We start from the raw sequence: 27,606 nt of genomic DNA on the forward strand, positions 1-27,606 counted from the left end.
CCAGCCCATCCTGCCAGTGCTGGTCCCCATGTGTGCTGGCACTGTCCCCTGCCATGCCCACTGTCCCACCATCCAGGGCACTGGGGAGGAGGTGAAATAGCACTGGAAGATAGACTGATCCCTGGGGAACACTGAATGGCTTTGTGATGCTGATCCTATCCCTCTGTGCTGGAATGTCACCTCATTCTGGAAAAGCATTCCCTTCCCCTCCTTGGGCAGAATTGCTCACCCAGAACTGCACAAAAATGAAAAGCTAAAAAAAAAAATCGTAAGATTTTAAAAATTCTTTAGATATGTCCCTATCTTGTTGCTTTTCCTTTTCATGATCCTGGTGCAATGAAAAACCCAAATATTTCTGCTTTAGTCCATCATGGCAAATCTGTTAAAGCCCTGGGGCCTAAACAAGCGAGGACGATGATTATCTACACACCAACCAGCACTGGATTTTAGGCACCTGCAAAACACGTTTCACTCTGTGTTCTGAGCACACAGGGCTTGCTGTTACTTGCTAAATCCTTGGATGATGTCACCAGGCAGCAGGAAGCACAATTACCATTCCTTGAGTTAAAACCAATTTTAGAAAGATACAGAAATCCCACGACTGCTGCAGGGTAAAGGGACAGGGCTGGGAATGGCAGCCTTGCTGAGAACGCAAGCAAAGACCTATTTCTGTTTCCCTTCTCACACGTAAATATTTTCTTACAGTAAACTGCTTTATTTTCCTAAAACATAAACTTTTAGAGAATCCCAATTACTCTTGAAAGCAAAGGCTGTGGGAGTCATGAAAATGTCACAGAAAAACCTGGTACTGCAGTTATGAAAATGCTGAGATATTAAAAACTCAGATCAGTATAAAAACCCAGGTAAGCAAAAATGCATGTGGCACTGTGAGAGGAGAATGCACATACCCTGAAAATATCTAGAAGGCAAAATCCAGGATGCATAAAACCAGAATTTTGCTGTTTCCCTTCAAAATATGGTTCATAATGGATGAGCTCTTTGCTTCAGAGCTCTTCCCTCCCTTCCTCACAGAATTCTCCAAAAAAGAACAGCGGGAAACTGAAGTTCTGCCCAAAATCAAGACCCGATATTCCACCCATGGACTGGGGCTTCAAGGTCTCAAAATAGACCCCAAGGTGTGCAGTGATGGGAGAATCCTTGAAAGCACCAAACTGATTCACCAGACTCTCTGAAAGATCTTCTCTTAGATCCTGTTTTGCCTCAAAGTTTGGAATTTTTGTAAACATGGGCACTCTTAGCTCCTGGTGTAACACCTGTGACTGATGGAGGGAATGAACAACAGCACTTTTCCAAGGATTCCAACCTCTCAAGAGGGCAGAGGGATAGCTCTCTTTTACATGAACTCTCAACAAGGACACCATCACAAGGCTCCTGGATGTTATCCCAGGCTGCCACCCCTATTCCTGGTGAATTCCCTGCATGGCATCATGCTGTAGGACGGTGCTGGAGGACTCTTCCAGCACCTCCTTTACCAGCTGTTCCCACCACACACAGCAGAGCTGGGCTGGGACACTGCACAGGTGCTCAGTATTGTCAGGAGCTGTCCTGGCTCTGGATGGGACAGAGTGAATTTGTCCCAGCAGCTGGTTCATCTGTGCCTGGGTTCAGGGTGAGGATGGTATTGGTCACACCCTGATGTCTGGCTGGTGCTCAGCTGTGCTCACCCTCAGCCCAGGACCCTCCAGTGTCCCCTGCTCTGCCAGCAGGGCCAGGACAGCTGATCCCAGCTGGCCAGAGGATATTCCACACCATGGACTGTCCAGCCCAGTACATGAACTGTGGGGTGGCCGAGATCCCCTGATCAGTGCTGGGGACAGGCTGGGCATTGGGCGAGGAGTGACTGCACTGGGCATCACTTGTTCTTGCTGCGTTTTGTTCACAGAATCATGGACTGCTTTGGGCTAGAAGGGACCCTAAAGCTCATCTTGTTCCACCCCCAGCCATGGCAGGGACACCTTCCACTGTCCCAGGTTCTTCCAAGCCCTGATCGGTGCTGAGGATTGGCAGCAGGTACTGAGCAACTGTACCAGGCATCACTTGTGCCTCTTGGGGGTTATTTCCCTGTCACCTTCTGATAACAATTATTATTACTGTTACTATGATATATAATTTTATTTTAATTATTAAAGAGTTCTTATCTCAACCCATGAGTTTCACTTTATTCTGACGCTCCTGCTCACCCACCCCTCTGGGCTCAGAGGGCTGCTGAGCTGCCCAGGGCTACACCAACAGCAGCTCTGTCATTCCAGGCTGAATTTTCCTCCTAAGGAACTCCAAGATGCATTGATTTCATAAAGTCTAAATTAAACAAGTACCCTGGGAGCTGGGATTAAAAATAGAAATTAAACAGCAGGAGTAAGTGTTTTAAGCAGGAATGGGCTGTAATTCCTAACAGGGAGAAAAAAGAGGGAGAACGTTTGGGAGGCTGCAGGGTGCCTGGCTGCTGGCAGGGGGTGGCACATCCCGGGGGCTGTCACCGCCGGTTCTCCGGCCTCCGAGGACCCCAGACCCGCGAGGGGGCCCTGTGTGACACCCTCCGCCCCGCTCAGCGCCCCGGGACACGCTCAACGCCCCTCGCCTCACCGGGCTCGGCGGGACGCGGCAGAGGAGCGGCGGGGCCGCCAGGGGGCGCTGCTGCCCGCCGGTGCCGCAGCCCGGGGCGGGAACGGGAACGGGGGTGGCCGGGACCCCTGGGGACAGGGACAGACACAGGGAACGGGACACCGCGGGATAGGGACAGACACGGGGGCCGGGACACCTCGGGACAGGGACAGACACAGGGGGTGGGACACTCAGGGCAAGGCCCGACACATGGCCTGGAACCCCTCGGGGCAGGGACGGACACACGGCCTGGGACTGCCCGGTTCACCCCAGGAGCTCACACGCCAGTTATCCCACAGGAACGGACAGAGTGGCACCTACATCTCCCCCCGAGCAGGACGGCCAGACCAGCACATCACCTCACAGCTGGCCTGGTGTTTGCAGAGGGAATGAAAGCAGTACAGACTGCTCAACTGCAGCAATCCCCACCACACGGCCGGTGCTGCTCTCCTCCCCTTCCTGCCAGGATTGTGAGTGGAACACACCGAGGCCACAGCAATTGTAAGCAGCACATGAAGGCACACAGCACGGCTCACCGAGGCTGGGCTCTGATACAGCACCAGCTGTCCAAAAGAATTCCTGATGTGAAGCTGCGGAAGTTCAGGAACAGCCCCTGGGAATTCGGGATGAACAGGCAGCAGTGTCCTACAAAACTCCCCCAACAAAACATCAGAGCCTCGTGCCCTGCAGTGCTGTGCCTGAGCCAGTGTCACACAGCAGCCTCAGCGGCTGAACTGCCACCTGTGCTTCACCTCCCGGGAAACTCCAACCTCCACAGGAGTCCTGTTTGTCCGAACAACCAACAGAACTCTTTTCTAACACAACTCCTTTCTAACACAACTCAGACATGGGCAAACCTCTGAAAGTATCTGTCATCAGCCAATATCATAAAAAGAATTTGTTCATCCGGTTAGGCCAGGCTGACGTTCAAAAGGCTGTGAAGGTGAGGTGGATTTTCCACATGGGATACTCTGAAATAAAGCACCACGAACATCCCCCATGGATCCTAAAGATCCATTCTGGAAGGGTTCCCTGATGCTAATCCCTGCTTGGCTCTGATCCAGCACCTCTCCCACCATGCACCTAAACTGCATCTGGTTTTATAAATAAACAATTTTTGATGCACCAGAGGTTTTTCCTCCATCTGTGCCTTTCCTTCAATCTTCCATGGTCATGGATTCAGGATCACCATTTGGCACTGAGGCTAAAGCAAAACACCCCAAACACAACATGCAAACTGACACGGATCTAAAACCCTCAAATCTGGTACTTCCCTTTCCTGGGGCTTTTTATCAGACATGGTTTAAGTTTTCAGAACAGTGTGGGGCACTGGGAGCTCCTTGGGAATGAGCTGGACACTGAGCCTAACACCAATCTCACAACAAAACCAGCCTGGCTCCAGGTGGGAATGCACTGCCTGGAAGTGACACCACACTCGTGAGGAATCACTCAAACATCCTGGGGCAGGGAGTAGGCAGAGCCTTCACCATCTCTGCTCTCCCCTCCCTTAGGTTACTCCTCACACAAAACCAGGTCAGATCGTTCACTGCAATGGAAATCCTCAGGAGATTCCCAGAGCATTGCAGGCTCACTCCTCAGAGTCAAATTTAACCCTCTGAGTGACCCAGCACTTGGAATTTCTCTTTCCATCACTGCAGGAGAAGCAATCTCATGGCTCTATTGCCTTCTCCACACTCCCCTCACCACCTCAAATAATTTCAGTACCAGCACAAAGAAGTATGAACTTGTCAAAGATCCAGCTGCTTCCAACTGCCCTCAAAATAAAGAAGCAAAACCATAACCCCCCCCCCAAATCAAGAAAAAAACTCTGTCCATACACAGGTGTGAAGAGCAGGAGGAGGCAGGAGGCATCAGAGCAGAAGGAGGAAGACATGGGAAGAAGAAAGATGAGAGTCAGGAATGTGAGGAGGGATTATTCAGTCCTGGCAGCTGGTTCTTGCTCTGTGAAATATTAGTCACAAGTGGCTTTGGACAATGATTTAAATTTCAAGGGAGAATATAGGCAAGTAGGGGAGGGAGAAGAAACTCAGACTTCCTTCAGACATTGGAAGCAGGCAGGAGCACGAGCCACACTTGCCCTTTGCAGGTTATCTTTTCTTTTCCTTAAGATTATGCAAATGACAAGTTCCTGTTCCTGCTCCTCCTGTTCCAGTTTTGCTCGAGGTTGTCAGATGCATTTCCCAACAATGAATAAATCCAAAATTTCTAGGTTTGGTCTCAGACATCCTCAGCATCACCCCCAGCCATTCTGAGGTGTTGCAAGAGGCCTCAAGGCAGGGATTGAAAGTTCTGTTGCAGCAGAGATTGTCAAAACAACTAAAATGGAGTTACTGAAGGAATAGGAAACATTTTCTTAAATGGAAACATTACTCACAACAGTAGCAGCAACAGCTGGTCTAAACCAAACCAACCAAACTTCAACACAAACATAAACAGGGCTTTGGAAGTATCAAAAATCATGAGAAACTTTCCCTCATTTCTCCAGAAAGTTAAAATTGTATGGAAAAAGCAAAGACCTGTGCATGAGAAAGCATCCTTAGCCTGACTGTAAGGAAGTAGGAGTCTGCTGGGAAGAGGGACATGCAGGGTGCTGTGGGTGGCTCTGGGGGTTCCCATGTCAATCTGCGCTGACACTGAATGGAACAGAGCCTTTGGTGAGGCCAGGAGCAGGGCTGGAGTCCAGCACAGATCCCTGCAGAGCCAAAGCCTCACCTGCCCCAGTTTGGTACAACAAAACCCAGCAAGATTTGTGGAAAGCAGGCCCAGCCTGAGCTCCCTTACCTGACAGTGGCTGCAGGGCCTTCTCCAGGGAAGGCACAGGCTCCTTGCGGAGGGGCCGGCTGAGCGACGCGTCCTGCCCGCTGAACAGTCCGGGGCTCTCGGGTAATTTTTTACGTCCGTTGGTGCTGGCAGAGTTGGTGACTCTGCAGCTGCCTATTGCACTTGTGAAAAGGTTTGTGTGTTCATCGCTGCTGGCTGGCTCCGAGCTGGGAGTGAATCCCCCCAGGGACAGAGCTGGGGAATTTTCGGAGCAGTCTATCTGCAGAGGTGTCTGCAACCCCAGTGCCAAGGAATTAGACTCCGAAGGCTCTCTCCTGACCCACTGCTCATCTCTGCTCAGCAAACCCTTGGAAGGTGACAGGTGTGGACAAGACATGTGGCATCTGTGTTTCTCTTTGTGTTTGTACCTCTCGCCAACAGCTTCCTTCCCAAACCTGTAGCGCTTCAAGGACTCCAGGACGGTTCTGGAGGAGCTGTTGGCCGTGATGGTGTCCATGGAAACCTGCGGCTGCTCGGAGGAGCGGTGCTCCCGGTGCTTGTGGCGGTGTCTGTGCTTGTGTTCCAGCATCCAGCCATAGGCCATCTCGGGTGGGACGCTGGGATACGTGCTCATGGACAGGAGTGGAGTCCTGCTCGTGGTGAGGAAAGCTTCCTGGCGCAAGAGTTTATGCTTCTTCTTGTGGTATTTGGTGGGGTTGAGAAGCAGGTGGCCTGTATGCATGTAGGAAGGTGGGGGCAAGGGGGTTGTGAAAGAGGGAGAGGGTGGAGGAGGGTAAAGAGTTGGAGGGTATCTTCCATAATAACCTAATCCTATGGGAGCAGCTGCCAGGGGAGAAGGGGAGTAAGGCATGCCATAGGAGGGGTAGAACCCGGTGCTGGACAGGGGAAAGCTGAGGCTATGCATGAAAGGCATTTCTGCCATAGCTTCCCGCATTTTTGGAGGCCTGCCTCTCTTTTTCTTTAAATCAGGTTTTCTAATGTAGTGCAAAGGATCTAAAGGAAAAGTAGGGTGGGTGTAGAAACTATTGAAATTTATCCTAAAAATGGTAGGCAGCAAATCTCGGGGTATAAAATGGTGACTTCTGTGGGTTATTCTAATTTCACTTAATCGACTTATTAACTCCTCCAACTCGGCAAGGAAGTCGGGGTCCTGCCTCCCTCGGAGCTGAGGGTACTTCTTTTTCCTTTTTCGCTTCTGCCTCTTCATCTTGTCGTAGCTGAGGTAATCGTGGCTGCGGCGCTTGCACTTGTGCTTGTGCTTCTCCTTCAGGTTGCTCAGCACGGTGGAAGTTTCGGGTGGGATGAGGGACACATGATCAAACGAGTGCCTTTTCTTCTTCTGCCCACAGAACTTCTCGGCTCGGTCCGAAGTGCTGTTGTTGTCTGTGCCAATCCCGCTGTCGCTGGGGATGGTCTCGTCGCTGTGGGATTCGCTCACGGGGGAAGGGGTGGCCTCTTTGAGCGATGTCAGCTCGCTCAGGTGGGACGGGGAGTTGGGCAGCAGCGTCGGTGGGGACAACCTCCTCCTCCCCTTGGCTGCTTTCTTCATGGCGAGCGTCTGCACCACGCTGCCCTGCCTGGAGTGGAGGTGCAGGTAGGGCACCGAGCTGGGCTCGATGAACCCCGCGTCGCTGCTCACGGGGCTCTGCCCACCGCTCACGGCCGAGGACTGGGAGCAAACTGGAGATGGAAGGATCTCTGAGGGATTCGCTGCTGAGGGCAGCAAATGGGGGAGGACTTGTCCTAGGGACGTACCAGGAGCTTGCTGGGCAGACTTCTCCAGAACTGTCAGACTGGCAGCACTGCTGGCTAAGATACCATTCAGGACAGCTTTAGGTTTCCTCCCTCTCCTTTTTCCTATGTAAATTGTTCCTTTCTTGCTGACATTGATTTGCTGGCCTAGTTTTGAACCAAATGTGGCAGCAAGAGTTGACACGGTGTTGTGGAGCTTGGATTGCATCTTCCCTTTGGTATTTGGTTCCACTGTGCTAGACAGAATCTGATTCAGAAGTTTCTTTCGCTTCAGAGTTTTCATTTTATTTATTTTTCGAATAATTGTTTTCATTAACTGTCCATTATTTCTCTTGGCAACTTTTCTGTCTGAGTCTACTTCCAAATCACTCATGCTACAAATACTGGGGCTTTGGACTTCTTCTGGCCCTCGCAGCTGGTCCTTCCTCTCAAAGAACTCCCCGGGTCGATGCTGTTCACTTTCAGGCCCCATCTTGCTCGAGTTCTCTGTTCCAACAAAAGGTGCCACAGACAGAATAGGTGGTTTCATTTTAATTGATGACCTGATCTGTCTTTTAGGTCTCCCTCTCTTTTTAGGAAAAGGTTGTCCTGATAAGCTTTGTTTTAGAGAGGGAATTTCGACTTCAGGCTGCAAAATTGGAGGTTCTTGCTCTTCTTTTGACTGCACTGAAAAGACTTTTGATGCTGGGATCTTAAGAGTTCTTTTGGGGGGACCTTCAAGTTCTGGCATTTCCTTGGCTTTAGGTCTTCCTCTTTTGGGTTTGTACATGTCAGGTAAAAAATCATCCGACATACACAAGCTAGAGGGCTGCTTGTGAGAACTGTAGAACTTCTGAGTCTGTTTGTCTGTCTCAGCCAGCAGTGCCAGAGACTGTCCATTAGCTTCATTCAACTTTGGCAACTGATGCTTGACAAATTCGTGCTCCACAAACGAAGACGATCCGATGTTTTTCAGGAATTTGGCCTGCTCCAAATTACCGCTTGATAGTGCACCGTATGAAATGTTTTTAAAAAGCTCTGACCTTTCTAGTTCCAGACCCTTTGGAGGTCGGCACGTGCTTCTTGACACCACTTTAGTCCATCGTGGCTTCCTTCCTTTTCTTTTCTTTAAAGGTTTTGATTGCTGAGTGCTGCTCAGGTTTTTTGCTCCTTGGCAGGATTTCTCGGATGCAGCTATTGCACCGATCTTGAGGAACTGCTTGCTACCAAACAAGCTGGTAAAACTAACTACTGAAGGGGTAACAGTAGCGTGGATGCTTGTCTCAGCTGCCAAAATGGGCTTTTTCCCTGTGGGAGGACTCGTTCTTGAAGTTTCCACATAAGATGCTTTTGAATCACTTAAGTCTTTCTCAGCACCTTTAAAATCAGTGCTGAGGGTGTGGTTCAATGTCCTGTTCAGACTCAGGAGGGTGCTGTCCGAGGAGAATGGCGTTTTGCCCATCGGATCTGAAATGCCTTCCAAGAGCTCTGCCGTGGAACTTAAGTGCAATGAGTTGGACGCCAGCTGGGAGGAGGCTGTGGAGAGGCTCCTGCTCAGGGTGGGGACAGACACCGTGGGGGAGGGAGATGGGAGATTCCCCTCTCCCACTGCACTGAACGGGGACTTGGCTGTCGACACCTCCGAGGCACCTCCTGTCCTGAAGTCTGGTGAAGTGCAATAAACTGGAGGCTGCTTTTCGTGCTTAGACGTTTCATAAATCCCTTTCTCACCGGATGAGTAGGCATCCTGTGGAACACACATTCCTTCATTAAACATCTCTTTGCCTACATCAGCAATTTCTTTCCGAATCGAAAACTTGTCCAAGATACTTTCTTTGCTCTGTCTCATAACGTGCTTCTCAAAGGTTTTGCTGGTAGTATTTTCCTTCAGTAAATCCACAGGCTCATGGCTTTCAAGGCTGCTGAGGTTTGAATTGCAAGGAAGCTTAAAGGGCTCTGAGGAGGGCACAAGGGAGTCTGTTTTGAGAGTTCCAGAGTCCTTGTTAGCCAAACCAGCCGGACTGCCAATCCCTGCTGGCTTCTTCCCACAGTCCTTGCTAACCAATCCCACAGGACTGCTAATTCCTGGCATCTTCCTCCCAGAGTCCTTGCTAACCGGTCCCATCGGGCTGCCAATCCCAGGTGTCTTCCTTCCAGAGTCTTTGTTAACCAGAACTGTGGTATTCCCAGTCCCTGGCATCTTTCTCCCAGAATCCTTGTTAAGCAGACCTGTAGGACTATTTATTCCCAACAACTTCTTCCCAGCATCCTTGTTAACCAATCCTGCTGGAGTGCTGATCCCTACTGGCTTCTTGAGAGGCTCCTTATTGGTCAGGGCAGTTGGAGTGCTGATCCCTGGAAGTTTCCTCCCCACATCTTTGCTGATCAATCCAACTGCAGAGCTGGTCACTGGCTGTTTCTTTCCAGAATCCTTGTGAACTAACCCTGTTGGAGTGCTGATCGCTGGAGGCCTCTTCCCAGAGTCCTTGCTAACCAATCCAATTAAGGGGCCAATTGCCTGGGGCTTCTTCCCAGAGTCTTTGTTAACCAATATGGCTGCGCTGCCAATCCCTAATGGCTTCTTCCCTGAGTCCTTGTTCACCAACCCAACAGCAATCCCAGAGCCTGGCAATTTCTTTACCAAATCTTTATTAACCAACCCACTTGTAGTTATGGTTCCTGGCAGCTTCTTCCCGGAGTCCTTAACCATACCAGACGTAGTTCCATTTCCACTTCCGGGCTTCTTCTGCTTTGTTTTGGAAGACTTGGAAGCAGGACAAGTTGCAATAAGGTGAGCCAATTTTTCTGAGACAGTTGTTGCTCCATTAATTTCTGTTCTATCCTTTAAGTCAGAATTATGGCTACTGATAAGAGTCGGAGGAGATGACTTTATATAATCTGTCATTTCAGAGTGCAACGGGGAAACTTTCTTAGATAAAGGGGTTGTTTCTACTGGGATACCTTCTTCCACGTGTAACTCAACTGGTGCAACTTCTCCAGCTTTCTTGTAGGACTTTGAAGGGTCCTAAGAGTTAACAAAACAAACAGAAAAGGTCTTTAGGAATGGAGTATAAAGCATCACTGAGTAAAACAGTATCTTTTTATGTTTAGGTGATTAACACTTGCTCTGGTACAGGGTAACTATATAAACAGAGGCTTTGTGATCCTGTTAAAGTAAACAATAGTAATATCAATATTTTAAATAGTGAAATATTATAAAATAAACACACGAAGCAAATAATAGTGATATTCATATTTAAAGCAAAATTTTAAAACAGTGGGCACGTTGAGGCTTTCCTGATGTTAATAAAACCCAAACTCCCTCCCAGTCTGGAAATATAAACCATTTAATCTGTCCCCCAATTATTATAAATATCCTCCAAAAATACTGTTGATGTTTATTAATAAAAAACCACTAACAACAATGTGCTGGGCTATTTATAGTGTGAGAGCACTTGAAGAGCTCACATGGTGCTGAGCAGCAGCTGAGCAGTGCCCTGCAAGGGCTGGCACTGTCACTCTGTCCCTGCACAGCCCTGCTGGCAGTTCAGTGGTGTGCCCTCAGCCCCTGCACCAACAGCTTCTCCTCCCAGCGACCACTGACAGTCAGAAAAATAAATAAAATTCAATTAATCAAAGTATTTTCCTGTTTGCATGGGGGGGCAGGGGCTTGATAATGCACACAACATAGAGTAACTGAAACTCACACATTTCTAGTTTGGACCTAACCAAACTTGACATTTATTCTGTAAAGGTTAAAATCAAAATTCCAATGCCCATTACCTTCATAAATCTTATTGAGAGCATCTCAATAAATTAATCTTTTGTTTTGGAAGGACATTATTTACATACAGTGCCAAACACATTTCTGCAGTGCAGGGGATACATTCACTCCAAGCAGGGGCTGGGAATAGAAGACTCTGACCCCTGATGAGATAATTCGGCCCATGGTTCTGATGTCTCCAACATAAGGACACAGAACTCTTGAAGCAAACCCAGAGGAAGCCATGAAGTTGCTCAGGGGACTGGAGCACCTCCCCTGTGGAGCCAGGCTGGGAGAGCTGGGAATGTTCAGCCTGGAGAAGAGAAGGTTGTGTGGAGACCTCACAGCACCCTCCAGGATCTGAAGAGGCTCCAGGGAAGGTGAAGAGGGACTGTTCATCAGGAGCTGGAGTGACAGGACAAGGGGGAATGGCTTCAAACTGACAGAGAGGAAATTTAGGTTGGATATATGGGAGAAATTCTTCCCTGTGAGGGGGGAGAGGCCCTGGCACAGGGTGCCCAGAGAAGCTGTGGCTGCTCCATCTCTGGAAGAGTCCAAGGCCAGGTTGGACAGGGCTTGGAGCAAGCTGGGATAGTGGAAGGTGTCCCTGTCCATGGCAGGGGGTGGGAATGAGCTGGGCTTTAAGGTTCCTCCCAGCCCAAAGTCACTGTGATTCTGTGATTTCATTCTATGATTCTAGTAACAAATACAGACAATTTGAAAACCTTCTGGGGCCTACCAGAACAAACACTAAATAAACAGAGTGGAAGACATCAATGCCACAGCTGTTCACTCCTCTGCAATAAAAACTGATATGGCAACTGCCTGGCACTTCCTGCACTTGATTACAATCAGCATAACCCTGATCCCAGAGCTGTAACTATGGCAAATACCTATGGATGCTGAAGGAAGGGACAGCTTGGATTCCTCTGAAACAGCCAGCTTTGGTGCTGATTATGAAGGAAGCACTTGTTCAGTCAGCTGCCCCAGCAGGACTGAACCAGGAGGTTGCAGCCTGGATCCAGCTGGACACTGCTGAGATGGGAACCAGTTGTGTGGGTCTGAGCTGTGGGAACTGCTGCAGTGACGCCCAGGCACCCCAAATCCAGGGCTGCAGGGATGGAGCAGGAGAAGGGCTCTTTCTGCCCACCTCCAGGCACATGGAAACTCCTGAGTCAGCATGACACCACTCCAAGCCTGCAATCAAACGCTCCCGCCGACGCTCCTGGAATTCCCTGGGGCACACTGTGAGTGCCAGAGAGTCACTACCGAGTATTGAAGTGAGCAACCTTCAGAGAACTGCCTCCGCCTTCCTATGGCCTGAAATTCTGACAAAAACTTGGGAAGGAAAATCTCCTTTGTTCAGTGGACTTGAAATATATTGACTAGGGAATTCAGCTCCTCATCCTTGTATTTGCTCAGCCATCAGTGTATCCACACTCCTCCTCCTTTCTTCTGCTCCTCCTGGGTGCTCTGCCACCCCCTGGCTCAGGTTCTGTGGTGCTCTCACACTGCCACTGCTGGGTATCCAATGCCTCTTGGCAGGCTCTCCTTTTCCCTGCTCACCTCCATTTCCAAAAAAGAGCTTGCAAGTTTGATACTTAAATAATAAATACATAACTAACAAAACCCTTCCAAACACCAGCTTTGATCTAAGCAAGATGCCAGGATTCTGAAAACAAGACTTTAGCATCAAACACGGATCCTTTGAAAGCTGAAGGCGTGTACCCTGGAAAGCTTCTTTCTCATCTAAGGGTGAGTGAGTTTTCCAAGCACACTGAAAATTATTTCAAAGAACATGAAAAGCAAAACAGGAAGCATCTAGTGAGACGTCAGACAAGACGTCAAAAAAGTCTGTATTTTTTTTCAGCATTTTTAAACCCGAAATTCTTATATTGGAAAATATTTTCTTTTTTTCCCCCCAATAAATCAACTTAATCAGCATGATTAACAGAAACATCTTGGAGGCAATTTTTTTAAGGCCAAAATTTCATCTGGTAACTTCTGATAGAAACATCTTGAACAAAATATGTAACCATTGGAGAAGGTAGCAGTGGCTGCAAAAATATTTTTAAAAACCCCAACAAAACCCACAGTGTCAAAGCTTCTTCTTGCAATTCTGTATTACTAAAAATTTCAGATTTTTGGTTGAAGGGAAGAGCAGGTATTGCAGCCACTAAGGAGGATCCCACAGGAAGAGTAAGTATTGCAGACATACCAAAATCAAACTGCAATTGTGTAAATCCCCGAACTTCAGGGATAGAAAGGACATTTTCTATGAGAAGGCAACGGTGGAGGAATTGGACTCCACTCCTCACATACTGATGGAATCAGGTAAATCAGCTTCAGCCCATCAGTACAACTCTCCCAGCACACTCACACCCCCTGGGAAACACCCCCAAGGACACTCTCTGCAACAAACCCCAAAACACCCCCCAGGACACACCCTTCAGGACACACCCCCGGGGTGCAGAGCTGTGGTGTCACAGCCTGTGGCCATGGGGTCAGGCTGACCCTCAGCCCAGCTCTCCTGTGACAGCCACACTCTTATGGACACACTCCGGAACTTTCCCCTGGAATACTCCCAACCCGCAGCTGGGAGCAGCCAGGACTGTCACCTGCTGTGGGACAGGAAAGTGCCCTGCCTCCCTGGAACGACTCCCTGTGCCCACACAAGCAGTCTGAGATGGGAAGCAGAGACCTGAAGGGCTGCCCAAGTGACAGAGAATCCTCAGGGCTTCAGTGGCTGCTCCCATGGACCTCTGAACGTGTCCCTGTCTCCTGCCAGCTCCAGGGGCTGGAAGCTGAGCTCACAGGGAAGCATTCAGCACTCAGTTCCCTCCCGAGCCCTTCTTCCCTGTCTGACTCGGGAAAATGCACAGTTTTGTATCAGGGAAAGCACAAAGTCAGGATTTAATTAGATTTGTGAGGACTGTGGGAAAAAGAAACGACCCTCTGACATCTCCCAGGTGTTCCGCCTGCTGGACTCACCTCCTGTGTTTCTACAAGCACTTGCCTCAAACTTCCTCACTGCTGCCTCAATGTTGCAATCAAATGGACCATGCCATAAAAAATAGTTTAAAACAGTTTTCCTGGAATTCCATGCCTTCTCAGCCCAGATTTCAAGCCCTGCTCTATGTTCCTCGGGTTTCACATGGAATGAAATGGCCCATCTGGGCACAAAGCTGTTCAAAAGGGTGAGATTACGTTGCATCAAAAAGCATTTGTGCTTCAAAAATGGAAACACTTGTTCCTGTGCAATCTTTAGTTCAACTGTCTGGTTTAAGAATCCATCCAATAAAAGTATTGCCCAAAGCAATTGCATAAAACACGTTAAGTTTTCATAAAACTGATGTATTATTCTTAGTTTGGCATTGAGCTGAACTGCAATTCCGTATCTCCTATGAACATACAGTTTCTCAACTTGCACCATTCATTTGAGGTATAAAAATTCCAGGTAATTTTGATATAAACTATTAACATATCCATCACTGGGGACATAGGTTAGCAGTGGACTTGGCAGCAGTGGAGGAACACTTGGACTCTATGATCTTTAAGGTCCTTTTCAACCTGAACAATTCTGTGATTCCAGAATCATCACAGGCACCAACAGCAAAAAAATCAACTTTATCCTAAAAAGGGCATTTGTTGTTAAACTACAGCACAATCTCAGGGTTTATTACTACTAGATCATTATTTACTGTGATTATTATTGGTATTTGTTTGCAAAAAGTTTAAGGGTAGCTGATCTTTCCTGAGAACAGGGACATCTATCAAGTCTGCTGTCACACTTCTCAACTAAAGTCACAAAACAGAAGGTGAAGTCTCAGCTTCCAGCAGCTGAAGTAGTGAGAATGAACCAGCTTGCTAATGAAAATGTTGTTTGTTATTTCTCTTGAGAACCACCAGCAAGCAATAAGGATTGTTTATGCACATAGACAGATTTACCCATTGTTGTTTTGGCTGCTGTACTTCAGGCCAGTGCTCAGGCTAAAACACAAATCAACATTCTGAGGAATCACAAAAACTGCTTTGTAGCTGTGCCATCAACATATTCTACAAAATTCCCCAAATAAAAATGTTTATTTTTCACCTCCAAGACTTTTTAGTCTTTCCTAAAAGCAAGTTCGAACTACCTACCAGGAACACAATGATTCTGTGCAATTAGTCTAAGACAAAATCTTATGTCCCAGACCCTGCAGGAAATATTCTTCAGCTATCCAAAAAGAAAAGAAATAAATTTTTCAGGCTTGTTACATTTTTTGCTTGAAACATTTTCAGTTGGTGGCTGGGATTTCATCAGCAAACTTCCCAGCAGAGCTTCCCAGCATGACCAAGGGGAAGAGAGAGAGCTCCAGAATCCTGCACTCAGCAGATTTACACAGGAATAAGGAGATGGAGCAGGAGGACAAGTCCCAGCCTGCTGCACTGGGTTACCACTGAGTAAGACTTACACAGGCTGCTGTCACTTCTTGCATTTTATTTGCTAAAGCTTTACTACTGCACCTTCATCAGCACAGCTAAACCATTCCTACACACTAATGGCCAAAATGTGTATTTTTGTTCAAGGCTCAGGTGTTTGGGCGTAGCACAGCGATGCCTGCCTGCCCCAGGACACTTTCTGAAAGAATGAAATCCAAATTCCACACTCAGTGTCAAAAAGCAAACTGAACACTGCAAGACTATTGCAATACCTGCTAGTTTTGTTTCTCGTAACACTTGGGAATGTCAATCATTTCTAGGTTTCTCTTTTCTATTCTATGATTTTCTCATCAGAAAAAATATTTATTAACTTTTATGTCTACACATTTCTGAAGGACAATTTGTAAATATATGAGGGTCAATTTCTTCACTGAAAGGGTGGTCAGGTATCGACACAGGTTGCCCAGGAAAGTGGTGGAATTGCTTTTTCCAGAATCCCCGGAGGTGCTCAAAAATGTGTGGATGTGGCACCTGGGGACAGAGTTCAGTGGTGAACGTGGCAGTGCTGCTAACGGCAGGATTCCATGATCTGGGAGGGCTTTTCCAACCTGAACAATTCTGTGATTCCAACCTACCTCACCTACCCACTCCCCTTTCAGACTCGAGATAAACCTTCTGTTCATGTACCTGAAGAGACTCCCCAAGTTTTAGGAGTGCTGTCAGCACTAAACTTGAGAAGAAAAACCTGCCAGAGATGGGAATGCAAAGGATTTTCCTACTATCTTCATTTTTATGCTGGTATTCCCAGGAGAAGAATTCCACTACTTCTCTTTGTCTCTCCGTGGTTAACTGTGCGTACTGGAAGTACTAAATTTTCATTCTAATTCTTTATTGCTCCTTTAAAAGAACAGAAAGTTCCATTTCAGAGCTCCAAGTAAAGCCACACCTGGCTCTGAATGGGTCACATGTTTGCTTTCCCCTCCTCTCCATCCACAGCAAAAATTTACAGATAGCTTTTCTTTCCTGAAGTGTAATTTGCAGTGTTAAAAATTGCTTTATTTCATGGCAGTAAGACAAAAAAAAAAAAACCAAACCCTCGGGTATTACATTCAAAACATATGACGGTTTAAAACCATCATTCCTGTTTATTTCCATGCAGACTCTTCTAATCCCACTTCAGGAATCAGCAGGATGTTGTTTAGTGTCATTTCTAACAATCCAAAGTGCAAAATGGCAGCAGGGAACAGGCAGACTTAAACACCATCTCAGAACCATTTGGGAGAGAGCAGAGGATCTAAAGTGAGTTGTCATGAGTCAGGGATTTGAAACTCTTGTAAATAATGCAAATTTAATGCAACAGATCTGCATCCTCTGCATCACACACCGGGGCTGCTTGCCAGGCAGGAGAGCAGTGACTGCACTAAGAGGAGCTGGAATTTAAAACTGCTGTGGTATCAACGGTGTCATGCATCACATCAATAATATTCTACAATATCACTAATATTTGCCTCCCTTTCTGTTTTCCATTTGAAATGGGATGGATCTCTGGAAAAAAATCCTGGTGTATAAACAAAGATGTCAAGGATGAAGAATCCCTGCTGTCACCATCCGAATTCAAATATTGATTGTTTTCCCTGGTAAAAACTCCCAGGGCACGATCTCCTGATGCAATGGGAAAGCCTCCAGATGCAATGGTGCCCTTTGAGTGTAGAATCAGAGAATTATGGAACGTCCTGAGCTGCAAGGGACCCACAGGGATCATCCAGTCCAACCCCTGGCCCTACCCAGACACCCCAACAACCCCACCCTGTGCATCCCTGGCAGTGCTGTCCAAACACTCCTGCAGCTCTGGCAGCCTCAGGGCTGTGCCCATTCCCTGGGGAGCCTGGGCAGTGCCCGAGTAACCCCTGGGGAAGAACCTTTTCCTGATACCCAACCTAAACCTCCCCTGAGTAAGAGATTTTCAACTGCAAGTGCCACCTCAATTCAGGCATCAAGAGAAATCACTGGCTGGATATTCCAGACTGGCCCAATACTCAACTCATTGCGATAGAGTCTTGTCAAAAAAAAAAAAAAAAACGAAAAAAGAAAAATTAAAAAGAAAACCACCAGTTTAATGACAAACTGTAATCGACTCTTCCGATGTTTTTCAAGCCAAACTTAGAAACATCATTAGAAATAATAAGCTTGTTCTGAAATGGAAGAATGTAAAATAAAGGCCATTGCCAAAATTTTAAGTTACGCAACGTACACTTGAGAATTTCTTGTTCAATAGGCTGACTAAAAACACCTCTGTTTCCAGTGGAGGAAAACCCCAATGTGAGTGCATCACAGAGTCTGGAAAAAGCAATTTTAGTCCTTACACGTAACACTCAGCACACTTGTTTTGTCAGGGCATAATTCATTACTTAGAATCACAAAATCCCAGAATGGTTTGGGCTGAAAGGGATTTTAAAGATTTCATCCCACCCCTGCCATGGGCAGGGACATTTCCACCATCCCAGGCTGCTCCAAGCCCTGTCCAACCTGGCCTTGGACACTTCCAGGGATCCAGGGACAGCCACAGCTTCTCTGGGCAATCTGTGCCAGAGCTTCACCACCCTCACCCATGAATTTCTTCCCAATATCCCATCTAACTCTGCCCTCTGGCAGTGGGAAGCCATTCCCCCCTGTCCTGTCACTCCAGGCCCTTGTAAATAGTCTCTCTCCATCTCTCTTAAGCTCCCTTCAGGCATTGGAAGGCCTCAATGAGGTCATCCCAAAATTTCACATCTCTTTAAGGTGACTCTTCCTCAAGGCCATTTCCAGTCAGGGTGTGCCAGGGGAAAAGGAAAAGGTCTGGGTATGTCACACAGACATCACCTCAGCACAAGGTGAGGAATTTTCCTTCCCCTTGGGCAGGCTCTGCCTTAGGAGATCTGCCAGGACAAATTTATGCAGAGAGCCTTGAGAACAGGACACAGGCTGGAGAAATGGGAATTCTTCAGCCTTGGGAGCTTCTGGAGCAGAAGCCCCCTGAACAGACAATCCCTGCAAAGGAAGGACTCCAACTTCCAGGGCCTCCCTGGATTCCCTTGCTGAATCACCTGCAGTGCTACATAACGGTATATTCTAGCATTTGATTAATAAAACTTTCATGTATATTGGAAAAAAGAGCAGGTTGTAACCAAACCCTTCAAAAGTTTAGCATCTATGCAACTATATTTGTAATCCTTGCCATTTATCCTATTTTCCCTATCTGCTATTGCTGCTCTTACTGATTACATCATGGAGATCATAAAAACAAATCCCCAAGGCATGGCTACTTCCTTGTGTTTGGAAAAGCTCTGGCACATCTCTCCAGCCACTGCATTTACACGCAGGTTAACACCAGGCTGGTTTCTAACCCACTTGGAAAAGTCTGTGTTACTTTTTGGACCCTGCTTGAGCCGTTCATGGCAGTGATAGCTAAGACACAGCAAAAAAACCTGGTTCTAACAGGTAGGAAAAAATAGAAATCCAAGCACCAGGGACAAGCACAGCACATCCAGAGTCCCATCTCAAAACAGACAAGACACCCAAAGACCCCTCACTTTGTTATAGAAAGGAGACTAAAAATCTCACCATTCCTTTTCAGAAATTAATCCAGTTCAAGTTAACATGGGAATTATCCTTCATTACTGTTGAAACAACAAACTGACAAACTGTGAAACAGCACTTTTTCCTGCTAATGCCCACAAAATCAAACCATTTCTAACTCCAGACACTTCAATATCAGAGGTTACATGGACAAACAGTAGAACACAGCGGTGCAGAGATGATGAAGCTTTTAAACACAGTTTAAAAGTACCATGACTTGCAAATCACCCCACAAACACATCACTCACTTGCTTCGAAGGACAGTGCTCGTTCTTCTCCTCTGTCATCTTCCCACTCTTGGGAGCCCTTCTTGGCTGCTTGATGCTGGTTTTTATGGCAGGCCGGCAGACATAATTCTCCAGGTTCTTGGGAGGCTTTTTTGTCCGCTTTGCTTGAAGGCCAATCTTCAGTTTCAGGTTTCCCTCTGAAAAGTTTGTTTCCTTCACGGAGAACTGTTGCTGTGCATCGCTCAGCGCCTCGCTCTTCCCGCTTTCCGTGCTGTTCCCCTCCCGGCTCTTCTTCTTCCCGTCCTCTTCGTCCTTGGTGCAACCTTCGAGCTCTGCTTCCCCTTTGCCCACCAACGTGCCAATGTTTACCACAGAGGGGCTTTTCCCAGAAAACCCTTCAGAATCAGATCCCAAGCCTAACATAGCAGTATTCCGAGGGTCCATCACAGGCGGAATATTTGCCTTCGGGTGATTTTAGGGAAGATTTACAGAGATATGTTCCTCAGAAGAGCTGTTCCACTATGGGCAGTCAACATCTTTCACTCTGTGGGAGGAAAAAACAGACAGAAAAAACTTGGATTTTCTAGCAGAAATTAAATTAATATTAAAACCGATTAGAAAGCAAAAATCGTATTTCAGACAAGCACAGCAGCTGATGTTATGAGACACCAACCCTCCCAGTCACCTCCTTCAAAACCACAATTTATCTGTAAAACACTGAAATGATAAGTGAAAAATCAGAAGTATGTGAATATTATAATATCATTCCCAGTTCATCTACAGGACATTTCAAATGATGGCTACAGATTTTAATATTGATCATCGAAGTATTTATTTTATTTATAACCAGAGCCCAGCTAGTCCCAGTCTTGCTACTTTTAGTCTGGGTCCACTGAAATTGCTGCATCTAAGGAAGGATGGGGTGAACAAAACCCATGAGAAAGCATCCAAACCCCGGAAATATTCTGGTTTTAATTATCTGAGCCACCAGGAAAGCTGAGCTTAACCCACATGTGCATCAGTTTACAAACATGCCACAGAATCTGCTTGTTAGTTAAGGACTTTTCACAATTCAGGAAGAAGGATGGGAGAATAGAAGCCAATCCCACCAAACACATTCACACACTGGTTTGTACTTCCTGAAGCATGGGAAGAGGGAAACCCACACTTCCACCAGCACAGGCACTGTTATGAATACAGAATTGACCTATTTAGCGTAAAATAATAGAGGGAACCTTTTCATCTTAACTACAGCAAAAGCAAATTAGAGTCAAGTTGTTTGTGAGAGTCCTCAGACCCTTGTGCAGCACTGACCCCCTGCTCACACATAGACCCTGAGCTTCTCCCCCTGCCACAGAATGAACCAAGCCTGTCCCCACTGCAGTTTTATCATGCAAACAAAAATCCCAGAATGGCTTGGGATGGGAGGGACCTTAAATATCATCTCATCCCAGCCCCCACCACGGGCAGAGACACCTTCCACCATCCCAGGCTGCTCCAAGCCCTGTCCAACCTTGGACACTTCCAGGGATCCAGGGGCAGCCACAGCGTCTCTAGGCAGTCTGTGCCAGGGCCTCCCCATGAAGCCATTCCTTGTCCTGTCTCCAAGCTCTTGTAAAATTCTCTTTCCATCCTTCTTGCAGTCTCCCTTGAGGTACTGGGAAGGTGTTTGTTTTAGGGGCATTCTAAGCAGAAAATGTTTCAATATCTTCAGCACTTAAATACCTCAACCATTTTTGAAATTAAATGGATCAGAAACCGGTCTGAAAAAACACTGGTTTGCCGAAAAGTCCATCACAGGCACTAAACCAGCCTGAATATTCTGTCTTTATCTTCTTTACAATCATTAGGGCTGAACTGTGAGAAACGCCATGGAAAGATTTCAGTGGTTCCAATGAACTTCAAAATGAGTTGCAAATAAAGGTTTCAAAGGAGCTCAGCACTTTTCTGTGACATTTGGCCTCCTGGAAGGTCAGCAGGAGCCCACTGGAGCCCCAAGCATGCAGCAGGTCCCACAGGCCCCCTGGCCAGACAAGAATTGGGAAAGCAGAGGCCAGGAGCTGATTTTGGGGTGGCTCTGGAGCACAGGCACTGCATGGAGAGGGGGAAGGATCGGGAATGTGAAAGGTGACACCAGAGAGCACCAAGGCAACTGCAGTGGACACAGGTTGGAGGACAGATGCCAGGATTAGTGGGGGCAGAAGAAATGCTGCTGGGAGCACCAGATGCAGCCCGTCACAAAGCCAGGCTTCCCTGGCTACGTCCTCAGAGAAAACAAACTTATTTCCACGTGTTCTGTGCACATTATTCACGGCGTTTCTATCTGCAGCTCTGGCTCTCCAACTACGCACATCCTCAGAAATCAAACCTGCTATTATTACTCATAAGACCAGAGGTAATTAGATAAAATATCCATTTTACAAGGAGAAAAAAAAGGTAGAGCAGTGTGACATGGACACAGAAAGTGAATCAGTGGCACTGCCCAGTTCAAAGCCCAATGTCCAGTCCAACAGGCTTCACCATGCCACCAAAAATCAGCTTTTTCATATATGTCAATGTGCAAGGAAAACTGGCCAGCAGTTAAATGATTCTGAGCTAATGCCTGAATTTGTATTATTCAAGTCCAAGAGAAGGGACAATCCCACAGCCCATCATGCAACTCTCAAATCTGTATTCACACAACTGTTTCCTTCTCTACGGACTGTGGTGCAGAGCAGCAGCAACACTTCAGTCATTTTCTTACAAACAAAATTAATTCATAAGCTTAAAATATGAAACCAACAGCAAGACCCATACACTGACCTTAGAAACTGCCAGACCCAAAGTGCACAGCAAGAATCAAAGCAGAGGAACGGTGCTCACATCCTACTCTGTGCTAAGAGGATCAGTAACTATCCCAGAAACAGAGTCACAAAATTGATGGCTCCACAAACACAGAGAGTTCATTTATTTTTCCATTAATTGCTCTCAACACAGACAACAAAAATGCTAATCCTGGCCCTAATCACCATTTTGCCTTGATCACTGTAATCTTCTCCCAACTCCCGAGTTACCCCACTAATTCACAGTGTCTGTGACTTGGATCTCATCTCCCTGAATCCCCCAATGCTGCTTCTTCCCTGCCTTATCAAGTTCAAGCTTCCTGTCTCTGTCTCCAAGGTGTTCTCAAGTGTACCTTGGCTCTTCCCTTGCTCCTGTTCCTCGGAGCTGTTTCCCCAGTGATGCCACTATTTGTTTTCTTTTCTCACTTTACTTTCTCTGTGCTACTCCTCACACTCCGTGTGCCTCACTCGCTGCAGGATCTGTTCCATTCCTTGTGCAGGTTGTGCCTTAAAACCTTGTGGATGTCAAAGCAAATGAGCAGCCAACTGGTGACAGCCACAGTTCAGAGGGAGCTAAAAAAACCTGCACGAATTTACCCTGAAAACTCAGATGATTTGGGACTTTCTAGACTTAAACCAATCATATTTAACCGTGTGATACAAGGTATTTATCTGTGTCTCTGCTTCCCACATTTGTTGCATGAAGTTCCAAGCCTGAATTATCCTACATCCATGGGATCCTAGACTAACAAAACTTTGCTGGATTGAAAACCATCCAGTACCAAATCCCTGCATGGCCTCTCAAGTGATGAGTAAGACATGTCCTCACCACCTCCCTACAAAGCAAATCACATCAAAGTCCCAGTCCCTCAGCCGGCAAGTTCTGTAGATCTCAAATCCCTCCTGAAATTATTCTTCCCAAAAAATTAACTAGGAAGCATTTTAACATCCATTCTGACATGTGGCACCTGGAACTAAGTGGTGTTCATTAATGATTTCTCTAATGCCATACACAGTTTTAATACCTGGCATTCATCCTTATTCCCCTGGTGTCACATCCCAAGCCCTTTCTGCCCATCAGCTGCTAAGATTTCTGTTCTTCTGATCCCCTGCTTTCCCAAAAAGAAAATGCCAAGGGTTGATTCTACTGCCAGATACTAGATATGTTTCCCCACACCCCCTCAGCAATATTAACTGAGATTTCCCCCTCTGTTCAATTCAGGACATTGCCTTCACTCCTGCTGCTGCTTTTGTTGATGAAAACACACTGTCATGTCATATTTGGAAGGTGAGTATTTTTCTTTTGGTTCTTTTCATTGCTTCAGCTCCGAGGGACATTAAAACCAATTCAGCTGAGTGTTTGAAATCCCAGAATATTACTACTAACTCTGTGGCCTCCCACAGTCCCCTCTCAAATTCCTTGTCTGCTTTCCTTTGCTAAGGAAGACAGCTACCACACTCAGAAAGTCTTTCTCAAAAAGAGAATAAAAACTAGGATAAAGCCTTACAGTATTTCTCCACATCACATCCCCTGAGCAGGGAAAACAGGAGCTTAAGGTCCCTGGATCATGTACATGAGCATCCTTAAAATGTTTAGAGATGGAGACGTTTATCAGGAATAAAGTTCCTGTCTGTGTTACAGGAGGTAACAAATAAAACACTTTCTAAATGGAATCTGCTGGATGTGTTTCTGACAGACAGAAATCCCAGGGGACCTGTCTTGTCAGGAAGAATATTCCACAGAAGTGCTGGGAGCAGAGGCCACATTCAGGGAAAGCACCCGGAGCAGGACATGGGTTTTGTGGGAAGAAAGACAGAGGACAGACATGATGACACCCTGCAAGTATGCTCCAGTGGGAGGAAAACTTGGGAAGCAGAGATAGAGTTTCTCGTGGTATCTTAACCTGGCCCCAGCTCACACCCTACCTGACTGAAGCTCTGGAATCACAGGGCTGAATTTGGAGGTGCAGGATAATTCTGTCGGTTCCCTATTCATAAGCAAATGAATGCAAAATTGCTAAAATCTGCATAACCAGCCCGTGTTTGATGGGAGCAAAGGTTCCTCCACCCTTAGGCTGCAAGTCCCAGCATCAGCCAATACTGGCAGCTGAGGGAAAAGCAGTTTGGGAATTCTCCTAAAATATTATCCCATCTGTTACAGTGTGAGTCAGGAGCTCCCTGAGAGGTCTCTACATCCAGTGCCTTCCAGAGGATTTTTCTGGACAAAACCTGTTTATTTATATCCATCTAGTAAAAGACAAGGGTCACAGCAAACCAGGACTTCCCCTTTAACCCCAGAGAGATGCCTTTGGTTATTCCCAACCCACCCCAGTGCCAGGACAGCCACACCTGTGCCACAGGTAACAGACAGAAAACCAGGGACAAACACAGGTTTTGCTTTTACAGAATAATCACAATAGGTCTCATGACAGATTTTTTCTCTTTGCAAGCTGCAGATGGGACTCCTGACCTCACTGGAGTGGGAGAATGTGTCCACAACAGCACCAGCCCTTCCAACAGCAGCAGAAATCGTTTTCATTTTTAAAAGCCAAAAATCCTATAGACAACAAGATCTATTTAAACACACCTTTAATTCAGTAACTACATGTGCTATTGCCACTTTTCTCTTGTGACAACAGCACTGCCATTTATACCAATATGTCTGTCTCTTCCACCAAGCATTTAAACTGCTTTTTATATATTCCAGGACAGTTTAAACTTCTGAAAACAACTGGGGAGAAAAGCTTCTTTTCGTAAATTTTAACTCAAATTTTGTCACTGGTTATTATCACTCAAACCTTTTTAGGCAACTGCCAACTGCCTGTAGCAACAAATTCAATGAATTCAAGTCCAAAAAGAAGTTGTGGTAATTTTGTCTTTAAAACCAAGATGTTTTAGACTTAGAACTCCTCAAAAAAAAAAAAAATCTCTCTTATTACTCTCAGACAGTTGAGAAAAGCTTTGAGTAAGAACACTTCTTAAGAACTCGAGCAGGCAGACAGATGATCATTTTAGAGCCCATCTCTCCCCATATGTTCAAGCAGCTGCCAGAACTTCCCTGTTCCCACAGAGGCACCAGGGACGATCCCAAGATCCTCCAGGATGACCACGGGAAACACGAGTCTTCCAGGATTCACCCCAAAACCCCACACTCCCAGAAAACAACTGCAGGTGCAACCTAAATTACTGCAAGAGGCACAGCTAAAATAAACCAGGAAAGGAGGTGCACTGCTCCTGAAAGTGAAAACTGAGGATATTTCAATGGATGAAGGTAAAGCCACAGGTTCTGTCCCTGCTCTCGGGGCTCCCACCAGCTCCAGTTTCCCTGACTGGCTCCTGACAACACACAACTACCAGGAGAGTGAATGCGTGTCCTGAGGCCATCGGATGGAAACCCACATTCCAAGTAGCTTCCAGTTCTCTGCTACATAATTAACAGGGTGAAGAACCACAAACCAAGGGCCAAAACCAGGAGTTAGAAAGTCAGGAGACCACGGAAGAGAGAGACAAGGATGGGAACACATTTTGGCTTTTGATGGGAGAGATGGGTAAGGCCAAGATAAGGCTCAACCACCTGAACCCAAATTCATGGTCAATAAAGCTCAAATAGAATTAAAAATGCAATGAGAGTAAAATTTCAGAAGTACCATTTTGGGGGAGAAAGAAAAGAAAGTCTACAAGACACTGACCCAGTAAACCAGCCAGTATCCCAAAACCCAAAAAACCCCAAATATTTGGCAGGGAGACCCCCGGCTCCGCGCTCCGCATCCCCCGCCTGTCACACGAGGGAGGACCGCGCCGCGCCCGGGGAAACACCGAACTTTGGGGATGCGGAGCCTCGGGCACAGCCCCGCTCGGCAAGGCAGCGGGGGCCAGCAGGAGCCCCGGGGCCGCTGGCAGGTGACATCCCGGCCCCGACACACGGCCGAGCGCGGCTGTCAGGCTCCCGCAGCCCCAGCGGGCTGCCCCGGGCCCGGGCCCCGCCGCCGCCGCTCCTGTCACCGGGCCCCGCTGCCAGCGGGAATCCCCCGCCCCTCGCCGCGGTCCCTGTCAGGGATCCCCCGGTGCCTCCCGGCGCGGGCCCGGCTGGCAGGGACCCTCCGGCCCATCCCCGGCTGGCAGGGACCCCCCGCCCCGCTCCCCGTCCGGCTCCACGCTGCGCTCCGGGCCCTGCCGGGGATCCCCCCCCGCCGCCCCCGGGGATCCCCCGCCGTCGCCGGGGATGCCCAGCGCCCGCCGCCGGGGCCCGGTGCGGGGATGCGGCGCGGGAGGGCGGGGGCGGCGCGGGGGGGATCCGGGGGAGATGCGGGGGGGTGCGGGGCGGCCCCGCGGCGGATCCCGGCGCGCCTCCCCTCCCCCCGGGCCGCGGGCCTGAGGCGGTCCCAGTCCCCGCCCGCCCGCCCGCCCGCCCGCTCCTCACCGTGTCAGCGGCAGCGCGGCCGGGGCCGAGCACGGGCTGCTCCGCGCCGCATCCCCGCGGCCGCCCGGGCGCGGACGGGGCCGGGGCGGGACCGGGACCGAGCGGCCGCCGCGGCGGGGCCTGAGCCGAGCGAGGCGGCGGAACCAAAATGGCGGCGGCTCCTGCTCCGCCGCGAGCGAGCGCACGGACACGCCCCCGTAGCCGGCCACGCCCACTCCGCGCCCAGCCACGCCTCCAGCGCGGCCACACCCCCGGGCAGAGGGCGCGGCGGTCACGCCTGGCCACGCCCCGTCCAGACCACGCCCCTATTGCTTGGGTCACGCTTTTGGCCACGCCCCCTAGAGGCAGACCACGCCCACCGGGGAAGATGATCCGATCGGGGAGGAGAAGGGAAAGGAAAAGGTGCTTTTTACCTCAAAGTGATGCAGGTGGTTTTTTGAGCCACAAAGTCATCCTTGCTTGAATGCCACACCCACGCACTTGTCAGTTCAGGGTCATTAAAGCCTCTTCGTGAAACTGGAATCATGGGATGGTAAGGGGCTGGAATGGACCTTAAAGTTCATTTAGTCTCAAGCCCCCTGCCATGGCCAGAGACATCTTCCACTAGACCAGATCAGTCAAGGCCTTGTACAGCCTGGCCTTGAGCACTTCCAGGGATCCAGAGGCAGCCACAGCTTCTCTAGGTAACCTGTGCCAGGTCCTCATCACCCTCACAGGGAGGAATTTCTTCCTAACAGTTAAACTAACTTTTCCCTCTTTGAATTTGTACCCATTACTCCTTGTTCTATCACTGCAGTTCCTCACAAAGAGTCCTCCAGCTTCCCTGGAGCCTCTTCAAATCCTGCAAGGTGCTGTGAGGTCTCCACACAACCTTCCCTTCTCCAGGCTGAACATTCCCAGCTATCCCAGCCTGGCTCCACAGAGGAGGTGCTCCAGTCCCTTTATTTACTTTGATGTCTCCACTAGACTTGCTCCAACAGTTCCATGGCCTTCTTATCTTGGGAATGATGGGAAGATGCTCATAATGTCTGATGGGAATTACTACAGTCATTTGTAATCTCTGTTAACTACTGTTTTAAAGCACTGTCTGCCACAAATAGGAGAAATGAATAAAAAATTATATTACAGTAATATGCATACATAAAACCCAAAAGAACAAAAATCCTTGGAACTAAACTA

General features: G+C 47.9%; 1 protein-coding gene across 2 annotated transcripts in view; it reads right to left on the reverse strand.

The window, feature by feature from the left end:
• The window catches only part of ASH1L (ASH1 like histone lysine methyltransferase), a 62,710-nt gene extending 36,121 nt beyond the window's left edge, over positions 1-26,589 (reverse strand). For both annotated transcript variants that reach the window (XM_085082432.1, XM_085082431.1), the window contains exons 1-3: positions 26,428-26,589; positions 19,207-19,729; positions 5,425-10,180 (exon numbers count right to left, since the gene is read on the reverse strand). In XM_085082432.1, the coding sequence (XP_084938558.1) occupies positions 5,425-10,180; positions 19,207-19,629 (5,179 nt within the window). In that variant the 5' untranslated portion in view covers positions 19,630-19,729; positions 26,428-26,589. The remainder of the gene's footprint in view (positions 1-5,424; positions 10,181-19,206; positions 19,730-26,427) is intronic.
• Positions 26,590-27,606: the final 1,017 nt, after the last annotated feature.

Source organism: Lichenostomus cassidix, chromosome 25, assembly GCF_008360975.1.
Source record: "Lichenostomus cassidix isolate B80296 chromosome 25, HeHo_3.0, whole genome shotgun sequence".
NCBI classification, from domain to species: domain Eukaryota; kingdom Metazoa; phylum Chordata; class Aves; order Passeriformes; family Meliphagidae; genus Lichenostomus; species Lichenostomus cassidix.